Raw genomic sequence first — 17,049 nt, 5'->3', positions numbered from 1 at the left:
TCTCCTTTTTACTGTTGTTTGAATCAAATATGAGTATATGTACATAACAGTAAAACATGTATACATTTCATGATAATTGTAATCACCTTCCCTTTAGTTCTATGCAGACTATCCACTACAGAAAAGGCTGTATAGGCTGTCTACAAGGTACTGGATTATTTCATATTTGATTGTTTGGTGGTATCTTTAGTGCCTGTAGTGCCTATGATCGGAGCGAGGGGGATACAGCTGTTGTCTCTTGTATGAAACTAAGAACATTTTGACTTATTTTAACTTTTGAATGCAAATTGCACAATGTGCTATTATGTTAAATTGTAAAATGTACTTAACTTATGTCCGTTACCTAAGTTGCATAACAAATAGTTTTTTAAAAAGTCATTTGTTTTAAACTGTTTTCATTTATCAGATGACATCAAATAAATGGGAATATATATATATATATATATATGTCAACATGCAACAAAGTTCCCAAAGCTGGAAACAAATCAAGGACATGTATGGATTCAGCTGTAACCCTTTGGCTTAAAAGGAGCTCCAACCGTACATATTATAAACCAAACCCAGATATTTAATTTAACCGTTTTGTTTCCTAAAGTACAACTCTTGCCTAAACCTAATCAAATAGTTTTGATTCAATTACAACATTAACCATGTGTCTGTCACTGGTACTCTCTATTCAACGGTAATATATATTGTTTTGAAGGTTAAACATATATTCTGTTGTTAAGGTATAAAGACGCATGAGTTCCATGCCTAGTCCGTATTTATGCTGCTGTATGTCACCACTTAATCAATCCTCCTTCTTGAACTCCAAACGTCAATGTTAAGATTTAACACTGGTTTTGCTGAATTGCTAATTACACGCAATGAAGTTTCTGCTTTGACTTCAGCAATAGCACTGGACAGATAATCTATATGAAAACCTTTTTGTGGAATAATGCAGTACCTGAAACTGCATCAGCGGTTTCTGCCTTCTGCCTCGCCACAGGCGCTTCCACAGGCGATGATAACAACTGACTACAATGATTGGTCCGCTTCAAGGCTGAATCCTTCTATACATAGTCTCTTGTCTTTTTTCTCTGCCTCTCCTCCTCTTACAGTTCCAATTCTTACATGAGCATTACTGCAGTCTCAGTTCTCAAACCTGCGCTACAATCTTTGTGCTTTGACCTTTCATACCAGACTACCAGAGCCAGTTGACAGCAACCCCTTATGACTTAATAATACTTAAATCTATCTTAATATAACAAGTCCCATGCTTCACTGTGAGTATCTAGCATGTTAGTTAAATAGCCCTAGAGCCAGAATCAACAACTTATTGTTTCCTCTCCCACAAATCATTCTGTCTTTTTTGTTGATTATTGGCACATACTTTTGCTTAGACAATGTAGCACAATGTAGACTTTTCTGTGTTCACGGCAGCGCGATAATTAATCTTTGATTTCTTGAAATGTGTGTTTGTCGTTCAAAAGTTTGCTTTATTGTGGCATTTTGTATGACACTATAAAGCATGTTGTCACACATCTTTTGTTAATCGTCTTTTAAAAGCATTAGTGAGGTCGCTTTGCACCATAATAGCGGTAATGAGTTGGGAGAAAAGAGGGGGATGACTATTTGAAAACACGCCCTATCCTTCATTTTGCATGATGACAGTTATCTGGTTCTAATGGTGACCTCACTTTCTGGCTTCAGCAGTAATGGACAGACTAATCCATAGTAAAAAGCCCTACGAGTGTCACACATACCAATGCAGGAACGTGCTGAAATGAAAATAACACCATAAATGTTTTTTATTAAACAAACTTCATGAAGGATTTAGTGGCCGATTGAAGGAAATACTAATAAAATACAAAGAAAAAAATAAATCCTTTAAATATGTCTTTGGAGGATGCTTCTTTAGTGTAACTGGAATGAACAGAGTAATTTGAGGCCAGAAAACTTTTATAACCCAAAAAGACAATCATGGCCAGGTCATAACATGCACTGCAGTGGATTTACAATGAAGAGACTTGAATACCCTATTGTTTAATGCGGCTATAATGTATTTTGCAAGGTAGCTGCTTATCCGGCCATGTCTCGTCTGCCTTCCTCTCAGGATACCGGCCTCAAGGCTAGCATCATGTTTAGTCATAATAACATTGGTTCACTACCAAGACTGATAGATAGAAATACACTTTAATGGCTGTGGGTTGGGAGATCAATCAAAGGAAAACAGCTGTAGCTAGCTATCCACTTTCCTCTTAGGCTTTTTAGGCTGTGCATGATTTGTAGTTCAGTTACTTTTTCAGTCGCTCTATTCTTTTCAGGCAGAATAGAAGACGAAGCTAAGTTCATGTTACTTCCCGTTGTCCATATTCCATTTTGTTTGGTCAGAAAACATGGTCTTGAGACCTTTGCTAAAGCTTTTCTTGCAATCCATTCAGAGCAGAAAGGCCTTTTTGGGATGGGGTGTTAAAGAAACAGGTTCTAAAACAGAGCTTTTCAGACAGGAATATGTTTATTTTCTGAAAATGAAAACATGGAAACATTTTGTAGTAGCATTTTAAAATGTGTGGTACGGTATGTCCACTGCATGCTCTTCTGTGTTTGCAATTACTGCCACTGTGACCAGAAACCCCTCGATACTCAGTCACTCAAACATTCAGGCAGGTTTCATTCTGAGTGTCTGGACAAATGTTATCCCCCTCTGAGCAACTTGATTTAAAGCGTACTGAGTAATAACACTCACATCATTTCTTCACAATATAGGGAAATAATTGCCACTCTAACTCATTTTAATGTTTTCTGGCAAGTTTTCTCTTTTCAGATGTTGACCATAGCATTCCACATATACTGTATTATAAACAAGTTAAACATTACGAGACAATCTGAAACTTACAACCACCATTTTGGATTAATTAAAGCCTCTTTAAGTGTGTGCTGCAGATGACGCACACTGTGTGTTCATATTGAATAAGAACAATCCAGACTTGTGTAATATATTCCTGAGTGTGTGTACCAGCGCTGCCAATGCTTAGTCCCCCAGCGCCATGACAAACACATCATTGACTGTAACTGTGAATGCTGGCTTGTTCGCTTCCAGTTTACCAAAGTGCAGTGGGTTTGTTGATACTAGTCCTGTGTGTAGTTTTACAATATAGCCTTCTGTTACATACGTTAACTTTATTTCCATGTAAATGCCCATGTCAAGGAAACATCAACCCATCACTTTTGAATACAGTGAAACTCATGTTTGTTTCATGATATCCAGCAGGTATATTGGGACAGAGTGTCGAGAGTTCATTTTGTAAAATGTTTTCCTTGACCTCTCTTCTACTCTTTTGCACTGGTCTTCTTTTTCCTGAAAGACATCTTGTAGAGTTTTTGACACTTGGTATTGCCATATGCAGCAATGTTGTTGCGAGCGAGTCTCCCGCTTTTTTACTCAGATCTTTCCTGCCAATTATGTAATACAACTCTACTGATCTACAGGTAGCATTTTAAAGGCGAGTAATTCAGAAACATCCCATTAAAAGCAGGGAAGAAGAATACTGCTAGCAACAAGTTGACATGGAGGAAAAATTTGTTCTGTAAATGTTTTATGAGGAAGGAAAAGCATTTGCATGACAGATACACACAAAATGTTTCGGTGAGTAATGCTAAGTGTAAACAGAAACATATTAACAAGACACAATCCACGGGGAACCTTTAAACATGTGCACTCTTTACTGAATAAAGGATAGACACACTTTGCTGAAGCTGCAGCCCTCTGTAACACATTATCTTTATCATTGTTAAAATTACTTAAAAACCCATTTGACTTTCAGGAGATATCAGCTAAATCCTAATAATTCTTAACAGCTTGTATCAGAGGTGGATTTTACTTTAATCTGGAGGCTTTTTGTAAGTATGGCAAAATGATTGCCCATTTTCTCAATATTTTTTTCAAAGCTTTATGTTTAATGTGTACAATATGTTTTTGTGGTTTTGGCAGCCGTAGCTGCAGTGAGCTATCTATGTGAACTCAATCCGATATAGCTTTTTCTTATTAAGGTCTCTTGCAATAACACACAGTAAAGTCAGGCTGCGATTATTAGACCCGGGTGCACAAACAGCTTTAGGGAAAGAAACAGTTATTTTCAAAAGCTTTCATCAGATTGAACGTTTGTGTGTGTGTGCCAGCATAATGCATGTGCATACATGGGTACATGTGCAAACACACACCAACCATATCATGTTAGAGGGCTGAGGTAGCCCTTTACAAACTCGCTGTATTACATTCAATTGATTCTTACTCCCAGTTGAGGCGCTACTCTGTCCACACTCTATATTGTATTATATATCCATTACATTAATGCATCGTTTTAGGATTACTCATACTTCATACATGGAGTTTTGGATCTGATCATCAGTTTCATAAATGTAACTTTTAACTTTATAGCATAGTGCCAGCATCAGACTCTTTATAACAGTTACAAAAAGACCAGTGGATTTTATCACATAATCACTAGATCCTGTTTCAGGCATTTCTACAATGCAGTTGACAAAACTGCATGATTTACCTCCTTCAGGAGCGTAAAAGTGAAACGTTGCGTAACACAGTTTAACATGTGTGACTGATGGATCATACAGACGAGATGTCTGCCTGAGCTTCCTGCACTTTTTTAATCATTCCCTTTCTCTGTGTTACAACTTTTTCCCGTCTCTATCTCTCTACCTCCCTTATACTGTATATCTCCCTCACCTCTATATTTCTTCCAGTCTGTCTCGTACCCTTCAAACTTAATTTCTTTATTCATTTCTTAGTTTTTTTTGTTTTTCTTCGTCAGATTTGAGCCCCTAAGCTGCCTTTATTTTAAATTAAAACATTTGTTTCATGTAGGATCACACTGAAATATATCCTGCTGGATGTCCAGCCTGAGTAAATAAATAATTCTAAAGGCTGGCATAATGGAATCCGCTTTTTTGAATGTTGAATTACAAGGGGCAATTTTTGGATATGTGTGTCTCCTGCTCTCAGCGTTTCAATCGTAGTGTGATGTTAACCAAACCATCTGCCTGTCATCTCTGTCACTTCTTGTGCTGAAAGCAGGCATTGTTCAAAGCACTCAAGCTGTTCAGTCTATGCTCAAACCCGACAAAGTTTCAGCACTCCAGCTAGACTTTTCTGTTGTGTTGGAAGTGCTTTACATTTTCCTAGCACTTAAATCAGACGATATGTGTGTTGAAAACTTTGCTAGAAGGTTCATCAGTGAAGGCTTTAACACACTGCATGTGTTTTCCCTTGCTTTTGACAAGAATATTGACTCTTTATCTTTTACATGAATATATAATAAGACAGGAGTCTGTTTTAAACAAAGGTAGTGTTGTTTGAAAATGCAGAATAATAGGCATGTTATAAAGAAAGCATGTCAAACCAGATACCAGCTATTAGCAGTTGTACAAAAGGAGTTAGAGCTGCATCAAACATAAACAACACACGTTATTATGCTCTTGTAAAGTTGCCATTGTTAGCTTTGTCTAGCAGATCCTGAATATAGGTTCATCAGATAAGAAAAAGTTGTTTTCCTTTCCTGTCAAGGAAAAATTACAGATCATATTTTTTTTCTGACCATCCGATTCATTTAATTGCAAATATTCTGTTCGTATTGACAATTGAGCGTTAGCAAAACTTGTTATTTGCTTCAGTCATATTTTTTTGTTGTTTCACGGCCAGGGTATTTGTGATGGGGGCTCTGTTGTTAATATAAGTTGTGGTCAAGTGTTAACCGATGTCCCTGCAGATTTGGAGCTGATCTCAGCTGCTGCCAGAGGTTGTGCTTTATAGAACAGGAAAGTTCATACATATTTTGTATTACCGTCTCCTGCGGATAAGTGCGTAGTGTTAAAGCTGCTGTTTTCTGTCATGGCCAAAGAAACAGAGCCATAAATCAAACACCCTGGGAACCTTGAAGTGCCTGGCTTGTTGCATCGACAGATTATTTAGATTTCTGTTTCTGATTATCTCAATGACTTGTTGCACTCTCTCTCATGTGAAAATTGAAACTACTTTGATCTCTGAAATCTTTTTAATCGTAGTTATTGAAAACAAATGTTTTTTTTTAAAACACTTCTGGTTTCCTGCCATCACGAATAATTTATTTAGACTTAAACATTTCTATTCTCTTTATGTTGTATAGACTATCTTCTGGTGTAGTTGTAGGTTACTGCAGAGAGAAGCAGAGTTTGGGTAAGTGTTTTTGAGAGAGAGATGTAGCGGTTGTGTGTGGGGGGCAGAAACAGAGTACTAATTATGCAGGTCTCCCTTGTAAATGAGATCGATGATCTCAAGGGACCAATCTGTCTAAATAAAGGTTTGAAATGAAATGAAATGAATTGGGGTAGAAGATATAATAGAAATGTTGCGGTGAGTGTTTGGTCCATAACAGTGCCAAAGTGGTTGGTATGAACACACCCCTCAGTATGGGTCAAAATGCACATAGAAGAAAGAGCCCTCAGATTCAGCAGGAGACGTTGTTCTCCTTTCTCTCTCTTTTCCTTCCCTTACATCCACGCTATTCTAATCAGCGTCAAGTCGATCCCTCATTACTCTCTTCTTCCTGCCCTCTGTGGTGGTGAGTGATGTTGCGTGTGTTGGGCTAATATGACCATAAAAGGTTGGGGCCGCAGAGACGTAACACTAATCCGAGTGCAGAGCCTCTTTTATTAGCCCGGCCTGTGTTGTGTGTGTTAGTGTGTTAGTGTGTGTGTGTGTGTGTGTGTGTGTGTGTGTGTGTGTGTGTGTGTGCGCGTGTGTGTGTGTGTGTGTGTGTGTGTGTGTGTGTGTGTGTGTGTGTGTGTGTGTGTGTGTGTGTGTGTATGTGTGACTGAAAGACAAAGATAGAGGCAGAGGACACAGACACATAGCCTACTGTAGGAGGATGTTACACACCACAGAGGACCGAACCCACATTACACTTTATCATCCTTGCCGTCCCTCATTCAGCAAAAACAGATTTCTTGAGGCCCCAGATTAAAAAGCTGTTCTAGGAGTGATATATGGCTGTCAAGAGTAAGAGCCACTTCATAATGTACAAATAACTACCCCCAAAGTGGTTTGTGTGCATGTGTGTGTCCAGTGAAGTGTCCTGTGTGGTCCTTTTTCACTCTGTCAAAAGAAACAAATGACCTCACTCTTCTTTGGACAAACTTGGATTTTGTGTGTGACCAAGAATGGTCAGAATCACAGCTGCAGCTTCCTCTTGTTCTTGAAGGACTTGTCATAAATGAATAATATAATACAAAGTCACTGAACCAAATTGTTATAAAATGAATGTGATATCAATAATTGTTATATATTGAAATGTGTTGTAATAATACCTCTACATTGTTCTTAGATACAGTCCATTTGCGTCATGGGAAAAGGAAAAGAGATGTAGTGTGTAACGTCCAACGCACATTTCCAAATGTGTCACAGTCCTCCTGAGCCGACTGATAGGAATGGCTCTGGTTTATACAACACATGCTGCCACAATGTATTGCCTTCTCTGTGATGGTGACGGTGATGTAAAGACAGTAACACGACAACATACATTGACAGATACTAAAACAGTACTTCAAGTAAGACATTTCAATCGCAAAAACGAACACAAATATGATTTTTTTCGAAATTATAAACATAATAGTGATACATGTGTTTTTAATGAAAACATTATATGTTTGTGTAAATGTACCTCAATAGCACTTACTTTAACTCACGTAAGTGTCAACACATTACACATGTCCTTACACATTTAATCACATTTTATTTTGGTGTAGACTCAGACCTACTTGGTGCCAGTTAAGTGGTTAGTTTCCTCGCGACTGTTGCTCAAAACTTGTTTACAAAATCTGTTTAGGAATGCTCGTAAATAGATGGTCTACTGCAGCAACTATGGGTGCGGAAAATGCTGCATTTGTTCCCCGGACATTATTATAATTATGTGTTTAACATTTCTGTCAAGAACAGAGTTGATATCGTACAGCATGTGTCCATGTTAAAGCCATGTTGAACATGCTGGTACTAAATACCAGACCTGCTGTTCAGCACGAGTTCTGTGTGTGGCTTGAATCTGGTTCAAATTAACCAGCTTCCCCCAGAGTGGAAGTACAGCAATTAAACCTTGTTTGGATGCAGATACTTCAAGTATACCTCAAAATTCATAGGAGACACTAACAACCAGAGACAAAAGAAGGGTATGTATATTTTATGATGCGTGAAAAACAAGAGATCTCAAAGCCAATAAAACAAATATCTATCTAAACCGTGACGCTAGGTCCCATAAGCTATTTGTCACCTTTTTAATTGCATTTTAATTACATGATTGCTTTTTACTGGGATTAGATGTTCTTTAGTTGATCTCTAATGTTTAAGCTTAATTTATCTATTTTCAGAAGCAGACATTACCAAACACCACCTTTTTTGTTAAACTGCTCCTTAAAAAATGGCTCTAAAACTTTAAATAATTATTTGTTTGATACATGTTTATATCAAAATCTAGCCTATACTCTGTAATGCTTTATATTTTGTAATCTTATTTTCAATGTTCACTCACTTACCATATGAAATGGCTTCATACAGTAGAGTAGAAGTTGGACACAAGGAATGCATTATAGCTCAGATCTTTATTTCTCACATGCTGTGGTTAAGAGACATATTGAATGTTCCTCTAACACGTTGTAAGCCCAGTATGACAGCAGGTCATAAAGAAGAAACAAAGGTAACTCAAAGACGAAGGCTCCTGCTATTAGACACGCATCAGTGAATGTACACTAGACACACCATTATGTGGTAAAGAACCAGCTCTTTCATTAGCTTTGCCAACATACTAGAATAGAGCCATAAATCCTGTTATAAATGCAGAGGTAATGTGCACATCCCACCCTCATAATCCCTTAATAATCTTGAATTTGATGCTGTTTGTATATCATTTTAACTGTCTGTGGTTTTGTGCGCCTGCAGCTGACGGATGGTGGAAAGGCGGCTAAAGGGGGCATTGGTATTGGAGACATGGTTCTGTCTATTGATGGAATCGCCACGGAGGGCATGAATCACCTGGAGGCCCAGAACAAGATCAAGAGCTGCAGTGGAAACCTCAGCCTCAAACTGCAGAAGTAAGTCATGATCTCACAGTCAGTGTGTGTGTGTTTGTGTGTGTACATGTATGTGCCTATAGCAGGTGGGCATTCAAGTAAGCATAGGGCTAAGCCAGCTGAAGCCTAGTGCCTCATAAAGGATGCACAATGGCAAACAGGAAGTATTGTTTATACTGATTATATGTTAGCAGCCCTCTCCAGAATTGGGTGTTTTTTCAGCACCTTCAGCAGACACAGCCCCAGTATTTCAAATAATTATGCTTATAATAATTTATTTACAATGCTGAAACCTAAATGTACTTGCTGTTAATGTTAATCATTCTAATTTGGCTGGGTGATTATAATAACACCTATTCCTGTAGTCACAAACCCAGAGCACATTTATATGTTCTCTACTCAAACTCTTAAGTCCATGCTTCCCCTTTGAACTCCAGACATCCCGCATACAGGCAGATGTTCACTGTTGTTGTTAGAGTTAATCTTACACACAGTAACACCATTAGTTCTGCCTCATCTCCCATTCCCCGAAGAAAAAAGGAATAACCGAATTCACAGCGAGAGTATCACACATGTGGACCATCCCCTCTTCCCCAGGGGCTACTCCTCACGGTTTGGTAGAATCCTGTTGCACAGTGGAGCCGATTTATCACATGCAGTTGTGTGTGTGTGTGTGTGTGTGTGTGTGTGTGTGTGTGTGTGTGTGTGTGTGTGTGTGTGTGTGTGTGTGTGTGTGTGTGTGTGTGTGTGTGTGTGTGTGTGTGTGTGTGTGTGTGTGTGTGTGTGTGTGTGTGTGTGTGTGTGTGTGTGTGTGTGTGTGTGTGTGTGTGTGTGTGTGTGCGTGTGTCTTTGTGTCTGTGGGTTTTTGGTTATATATTGGATCTCATGTGGTTTGGATTGTCCGGTTTCTTGGCATCACCTGTAGGCAAGCATGCTTTTTCATTTAAACTCTGAGGGACGTGCAAGGCTCCTACACTTGTCCTTTTTGGATTTGAGGTCACTAAATAGAGGAGCAGATTTACTAGAAACATAGGAAAAATGAATTGTCATATCTAAACCTGAAATCTGAATTGACTTACAGTAATTGAAGTAATGAAATGCTCAGTTTCCTTTTGTGGCTGCATGTCTGGACTGCACATTCTGTTCATCCTCGATGACTTTTAATATTTCGTTCACCCCTTCCGTCATGTGAGGCTACTGGGTATGTGCTACTGGGTATGTCCTCTAATTTGTGTCCAAATGATGACAGACCAAAGACGTTTTCTTTTGGTTCTGTGGAAGAGATCACAAACTGTAATACTCCAGGGCTTATAATAACTAAAGGTCAGTGTATGTTTGTAACTTTGAAAGAGAGACCTATGATCAAACTCTTTTCTATGATGTGTGAAGACGTTTCTGGAATAAATCTTGGCTAAAGTTAGTTGAGGGTTGATGAAGAAGGTCAACAACAGTTGTGCTGACAACGATATGGCAAATTTACAGCCAATCGGTGTGTCCGTCTTTTTATTAATACCGCTTAGCTGTTTCAATTACACTCGTCTCATAATTTGCTAAGACATCACAAAAGGTTTCTAACTGTGGATGAGACCTTTAATAGATTTACCATTTCCGTCCTTCATCCTCTGTTTGACATATAGTGAAAAAGGTTGATATGATCTTTGTGCTTTGCAGGACTCATCAGATCCTTTTTGAAACATATGATTTATTATTACTGGCACACCATATATATTTTTCTCTCAAAGGAATACATTAAAAACATTTGTCCGACTGTTAAATAAGAAGTACAGTACAGTACAGCGTTCCTTTAACATTCATCTTTTATTGGTAATGTTTTAAACCGCCTTGACGAACAGAGCAAGATTTGTATCAGTTATTGGCTTTTACTTTAAATTACCTAATTATGGCAACCAAAAGAGCGGGCTCGTGCCTAACCGAACAAATCTCCCACATGTTAAGTTGCGCTTATTTGGGGGACCAGTTAAAGGATAATCTGTTCTGCATTTCTCTGTGGCAGACATCGGACCTTTAAGGGTATCTATCATGCCCTATTTAAAACACATGGCACAGCTTGTTTCATTAACTGGCAGTATTATATTATTAAGCAGCGACTTTGGGGACAGCTTGCTCCAGCTTCTGCTCTACAGGACTACTTTATGGTCTAGAACACATGTGTCAAACTCAAGGCCCGGGGGCCAAATCAGGCCCTTGGTGGATTTAATTTCGGCCCGCAGGATCATTTTGAATTACTATTAGATCTGGCCCGCCGGTATATTGCACACACACCTGAGCCTGAGCCCAAACATTGATGAACTTGCACCCGAGATGAGATGCCAAGTATCTGGCTTGAAATAGCATCACAGAACAGCACACTGAGTTTCAATGGATGTTTCCTTCTGCACTTTTTCTCTCACGACAACAGGGCATGTTTATTTTTTTCTTTGAGGGGAATAGTTTTTTTGAAGCTGTTGTTGGCCTGTGAAAACATTTTATTATAAGAAATGACTCCGGAATAGCTGCAGATAGAGCCATAAGAAATGAATGCAACTGATTATTTAATGTTTAATGTTGTTTTTATAGGCAATCATTTAAGCTGTCTTAGTTCCAGGTTTAATATGTGCAATAAGTTCATTTCAATAAGTTCTGCAAGAAACATTGAACCAGTCCGGCCCTCAACTAGTACCGATTTTTTTATTTTCGCCCAGTGTGTATTTGAGTTTGAAACCCCTGGTCTAGAAGATTGACAGCAATCCAGACTCCATTTACTGCACAATAAGAAATATAATCAAGTGTCTCTAGGTATATTTCTGTTTGTCGCTGGCTTCTATTGGCACTGTAAGTTAGGAATACTGTATATCCAAAGAGTGTCATGCCTAGGTCAACATCTGGGCTTCAATGGATTTAAATGCGGAATGGAAATAACCAATCTACACTCTTTGTTTCTGTACACTTTATAGGCGTCACTCGCTCCTCTGTTCATTTTTCCTTTCTGCCTGCACATTGTGATTGGGTTTGTCACTGGGTGAGATAGAAAGAGGAATGATAACAGTGAGAAGATACAGAGAGATGTTAACAATGCATGTGGCGTCTGTATGTGTGTATTTTAAAAGGAGACAGGTTGTTATTCCTTTTTCCAAATAAACAAGTGATGGTGAGAAGAGATGGGCAGCAGATGTGTGGACATGGACAAGACTGGAAGAGAAACTGCAGGTTTTTTGCTTCCAACAAGTTTTGCACTTGAAAAATCTGATTGCAAATAGATTAAAGTCAGTTTTATCAGCTTCTTTCATTCAGGAATGACCAATCGTTTTACTTTTAATACTGTTAGTGTAGTGAACATATGAAATGTTCAAAATGTGGGTGCTTTACTTCTACATGTCAGCATAACGGGCTGAACTATATTTGGCAACAGCAGCGATGTCTGGCAATGCACTGTGTAAATTGAATTACATGGCTGTAAGTCTGTCACTTTATCACAGTTTGACGGGGAGATTCTGAAGGCTTTCAAAGATCAGTATCATCGGTGACACATACTGTGATTCAGATAAAAGTCTACTAGCTATCAGTATCTTTTTCTTCACAGTTTTACTACCATAAGTTGTATTGAAGGCGTTTCAATGTTGACATGACTGGTTACTGATCTCAAGTGTTTGTTGTTTTACCGACATTTCAATCTGTTTAGCCCCGTCTAGGAATGCACTCTGTATTGTTGCGTTAATAATAGCTTTCAAAAGACAACCTTATGAGTCCTGACCTTTGGAGCTTTCACAACTTACTGGTAAATAACTTTGGTGTGTGTGTGTGTGTGTGTGTGTGTGTGTGTGTGTGTGTGTGTGTGTGTGTGTGTGTGTGTGTGTGTGTGTGTGTGTGTGTGTGTGTGTGTGTGTGTGTGTGTGTGTGTGTGTGTGTGTGTGTGTGTGTGTGTGTGTGTGTGTGTGTGTGTGTGTGTGTGTGTGTGTGTGTGTGTGTGTGTGTGTGTGTGTGTGTGTGTGTGTGTGTGTGTGTGTGTGTGTGTGTGTGCTCTCCTGCTGAAGGAGAGGGGTTTCAACAGTAAAGTGACCAGGAACAGAATCTAAAGATGAAAAAAACTCACAGAACATCAAGGGATGCAAATGGAAGTAATATTATGGAAAAGGGATAGAAGAAAGACACATAAACAATGATGGAGATGGATTCCTCAAGGCCATCTGATCAATTTGGTTGACATCTGCAGTTCATGGAAAATGTTGAAACAGTGGATCACCCTACTCGACGTCACCATACGTTAAAACATCACTGCGCCATGTTTAGATTCATAGATATCCATAAAGTTTAACTCTGATTACGATTCACAGCTGTGGAGAAAATGCAGTCGAGGTTCTGGGAATTTCTTTTGCCAGTGAATCATTTTACTACTTTTATCTTCAGCGTCAAACTCAATTCCACTTGATGAGATCTTTAAAAACAACTAATATGTTGTTAGCTGGACTAACCATGTATTAGAAGGAGATATGGACACATGGTGCACATATGTGCATATTACACACACACACACACACACCCGCACACACGCACGCACGCACGCACACACACACACACACACACACACACACACACACACACACACACACACACACACACACACACACACACACAAGTAAACTTTCAAAAGGTTGCTTGGTATTAATTTGAATGTTATACTGCCAGATGGTATTGTAGCATCTTCCACAAAAATAGAAAAACATATTACATTACAAAATAATAAATAAAGCCCATTACAATGTTTGCAGTATATCAATGGAACTACAGGGAGAAATTAATCATGGAAGTGTTGACAGAGCAGGAACAAGAGAGGATATGGGTAGAGAAACTGATAAGATAAAGCAGTGGGAAGTGTATTTGAAAAGATGACAGATTGGCAGAGAGATGTTCTTGAAGGAAGAAGGAAATATAAGAAAGAGAGCAGGAAAGAGGAAAGTCATTTAGAAATGAGAGTGAGAGCTTTTGAGGGATAAAGTGAGAGCTTTTCTAACTGAGAAAGAGCCAACATTAAGATGTTGCTGATGAATAGAAAATGTAGAAGGAAGTTTTCCTTCAAGCTCATAGTTCTGTCCTGAAGCAGTCCCACTAGTATGGTACAATTAACACGGAAATTACTTTAGCTAAAGCATTATTCTCGAGAGGTACACCATAGTATTCAGCTGTTCATTTGACCTGTTCATCCCATGCCTCAACAAAACCACCTTTGTATTGCATTGTTATGCTCTTTAGCTGCCATGTCTGGTTAAATGCTTTATTCCCAACAGTAAAGTATTTTTTTCTTAATTTGGCTGTTTAATATGTGTGTTTGAGTGTTTTTAACAGTCTCAAGGTCTTGATGTATTTGAAGCAGTTAGAAAGTACAAAATGAAATGCAGTTGACCTTATGCCCTCACCCAAGGCACATCACAGAACCTGCCTCTAAATGAATGCACAATTTGAATTAACTCGGGCGATCATACAAAAAAATTGGTTTTGAACCCTCTTTTGTGTTTTGCTGAGTGAATTGGTTCCACTTCTGTTTATCAGAGAGGAGATCTCACCCTGTTGAAAGGAACTCAAACAGGATAATTATAGTGTTGGACAAGCCTGCTCTTTGTGACTGAGAGTCTCATAAGTAGAGGCGTCACATTTATAACGGCGGAGTCTTAAGTGCTCATGCAGAAAGCCAAAAGAACAGGCCATAATAAGTCATGTATAAACACAATCAGGTTGTTGATGCCCTGTGCATGTGCAGAAACTCTAAATTGTTACATACAAGCAGATTGAACTGTGTGGTTCTCTTTAGCCCAACAAAGAGGCACGCACACACACACACACACACACACACACACACACACACACACACACACACACACACACACACACACACACACACACACACACACACACACACACACACACACACACACACACACACACACACACACACACACACACACACACACACACACACACAGATTCAGTGTCAGCTGTGTGAGTTATTTTGAGTCTGAAGTTGGCTCTAGATGCTTGGGTAAGGGGTTGCTTAAGTTTATTTAGAGCTGTGGTATACTTTTTCATTTTGTTTACATTGTGTTCTCTGAATAGAGTCAACTAGATCCCCGGGTTGTACATGGATATGCTGACGCTTTTGCACAGACACATGCCCATCAAACATTGCGCCAGAAGTAGCCATTGGCCAGATATATCAGAGGTTCATGTCATTTTATCTTTAAAATGTTGTGATGCAAAATTCACAGACTGACACAAATCTGTCCTCTTGTAGATTTTTTATTTATGATGTAATTATTATCTTCCCAATGACTCTGATCTGTAATAGTCAGTATGCACCCTCATGACGGTCAAAATACAAGTTACATAGTATCCGTTACATTGTTGGTCATTTGATATTTGCATCAGTTAGTTTTTTGTCGCAAGACTTTTACTTTATTCAAAATATCTATTTTCTGTTTGTAATCAACACTTTGAAATTAAACCAAGAATGGATGGCATGGTCCCATTGACGTGACCTGTGTGTAACAAAAACAACCAGTTTGACCCATTTGGCTTTGAAGAGTCCAAGGACAGATCTCTCTTTTGCAGAATAACTTGGCTAATGCAATTGGGAAAAATGTGGCCTGCTGAAGTTTTAGAGAGCAATGAAAGTCATACTCTGATAGTCACATGGTTTAATAGCTGGTTTCCTCAATCAGAGAGCTAAAAGAGCACCTTCTTAGATCAAATGTAAATGGAATATAATGTTAGAAATATACGCTGCATTACTTCTGTGTTGTAAGGTTCAACATTTGTTATTGTTTTGGACATCTTGTGCCCTTATCGGAAAGCAGAATGCAAAGGTTCATGGTCTGCGCTATGTTTCCAACTACTATCAATGCAAACCCTACGCTTGATCATGTAATTCATTCAGTATTGGCTTGATCAATTAGAACTTTGGATACTTGTAATGTAGCTACAGAAATTCACAGCCCTTTGGAAATCCTCTGTACTCATAGACATCCCACGCAGCTGCCATTGTCACTTACTCGGTTCTGATATTTGCCAAACATGTTCCAAAGTAAAAAGTGCTAAACTGGGCTCACCTGTCTCTGTCTTTCACTGGTCTGTAGTATTTGCCAAAGAGCATCTTAATGGCCTTTATCTGTAGCTAGGCTTTGAGTATTTACAGCAATATCATAATACCAAGAGAATGCTGGTTCAGTTCGACACACCTGTCTCTGCCTGTCTCTTTCTGTTCGGTTGCTTTGGCCAAAGGAAATGCTAATCCCAAGAACATTAGGGGTCTGTGAAGGTAGCCCACATATATTCTGAGGCCAAGAACATTGAGTTGAGCTCATCTGTCTCTATTTTTTTATTCCTCTCAGCTCTTTGCCAGATATATCTTACTGTAAGCCAAGAGCACTCATCTTTAGGCCAGCCAGCATTGTTGAGTGATACCCAGACGGGCCGCGGGAACTGTGTGCACAATACTCTGGACTGATTTGAAGAGAAAAAAAAGAAGCTTCATTTCATAAAAGCTGAGTAATTATTATATAGGGGTTTCACACTGTGAGGCAGATCATTAACAGAACACTCAGCAGTTGTTTAAAATAAATAAACGTCTAGTTAGAGTTACAAATGACTCAATAATAAATTGTAATCAATATATTTTAAAACACTGCGCACTCATTCCCTAGTGGTAGGTTACCAAAGTTCTGTAGATCTCACACTAAGATTTAGGTCAGCTGTTATCAGTTAAGAATGGCTGGGATAGATTTTAATTTAGCCTAAAAACGTGTGGGTATTTTTTTTTGCCATGATTGATTAATTCAATCAGATGACATCATGTTTAAATTATGCAGACATGTGTAAATAGCATGTGTGCTTATGCTTTTAGGGTATCCATTTGACCTTTTAAGGCACCCTACTGTACAGTATAGGTTGATTACATAAGACTATGTATAC

The 17,049-nt window shown here is 38.7% G+C and overlaps 1 protein-coding gene across 3 annotated transcripts in view; it reads left to right on the top strand.

Moving 5' to 3' along the window:
• pdlim5a (PDZ and LIM domain 5a) overlaps positions 1 to 17,049 on the top strand; it is a 55,017-nt gene that overhangs the window by 6,466 nt on the left and 31,502 nt on the right. For all 3 annotated transcript variants that reach the window (XM_079687377.1, XM_079687375.1, XM_079687376.1), the window contains exon 3: positions 8,960 to 9,111. In XM_079687377.1, the coding sequence (XP_079543503.1) occupies positions 8,960 to 9,111 (152 nt within the window). The remainder of the gene's footprint in view (positions 1 to 8,959; positions 9,112 to 17,049) is intronic.

The sequence above is a fragment of the Notothenia rossii genome, assembly GCF_949606895.1.
Source record: "Notothenia rossii genome assembly, chromosome: 6".
NCBI classification, from domain to species: domain Eukaryota; kingdom Metazoa; phylum Chordata; class Actinopteri; order Perciformes; family Nototheniidae; genus Notothenia; species Notothenia rossii.
The sequence above is the reverse complement of the archived record's forward strand: the minus strand, read 5'-3'. Positions and strand labels throughout refer to the sequence as shown.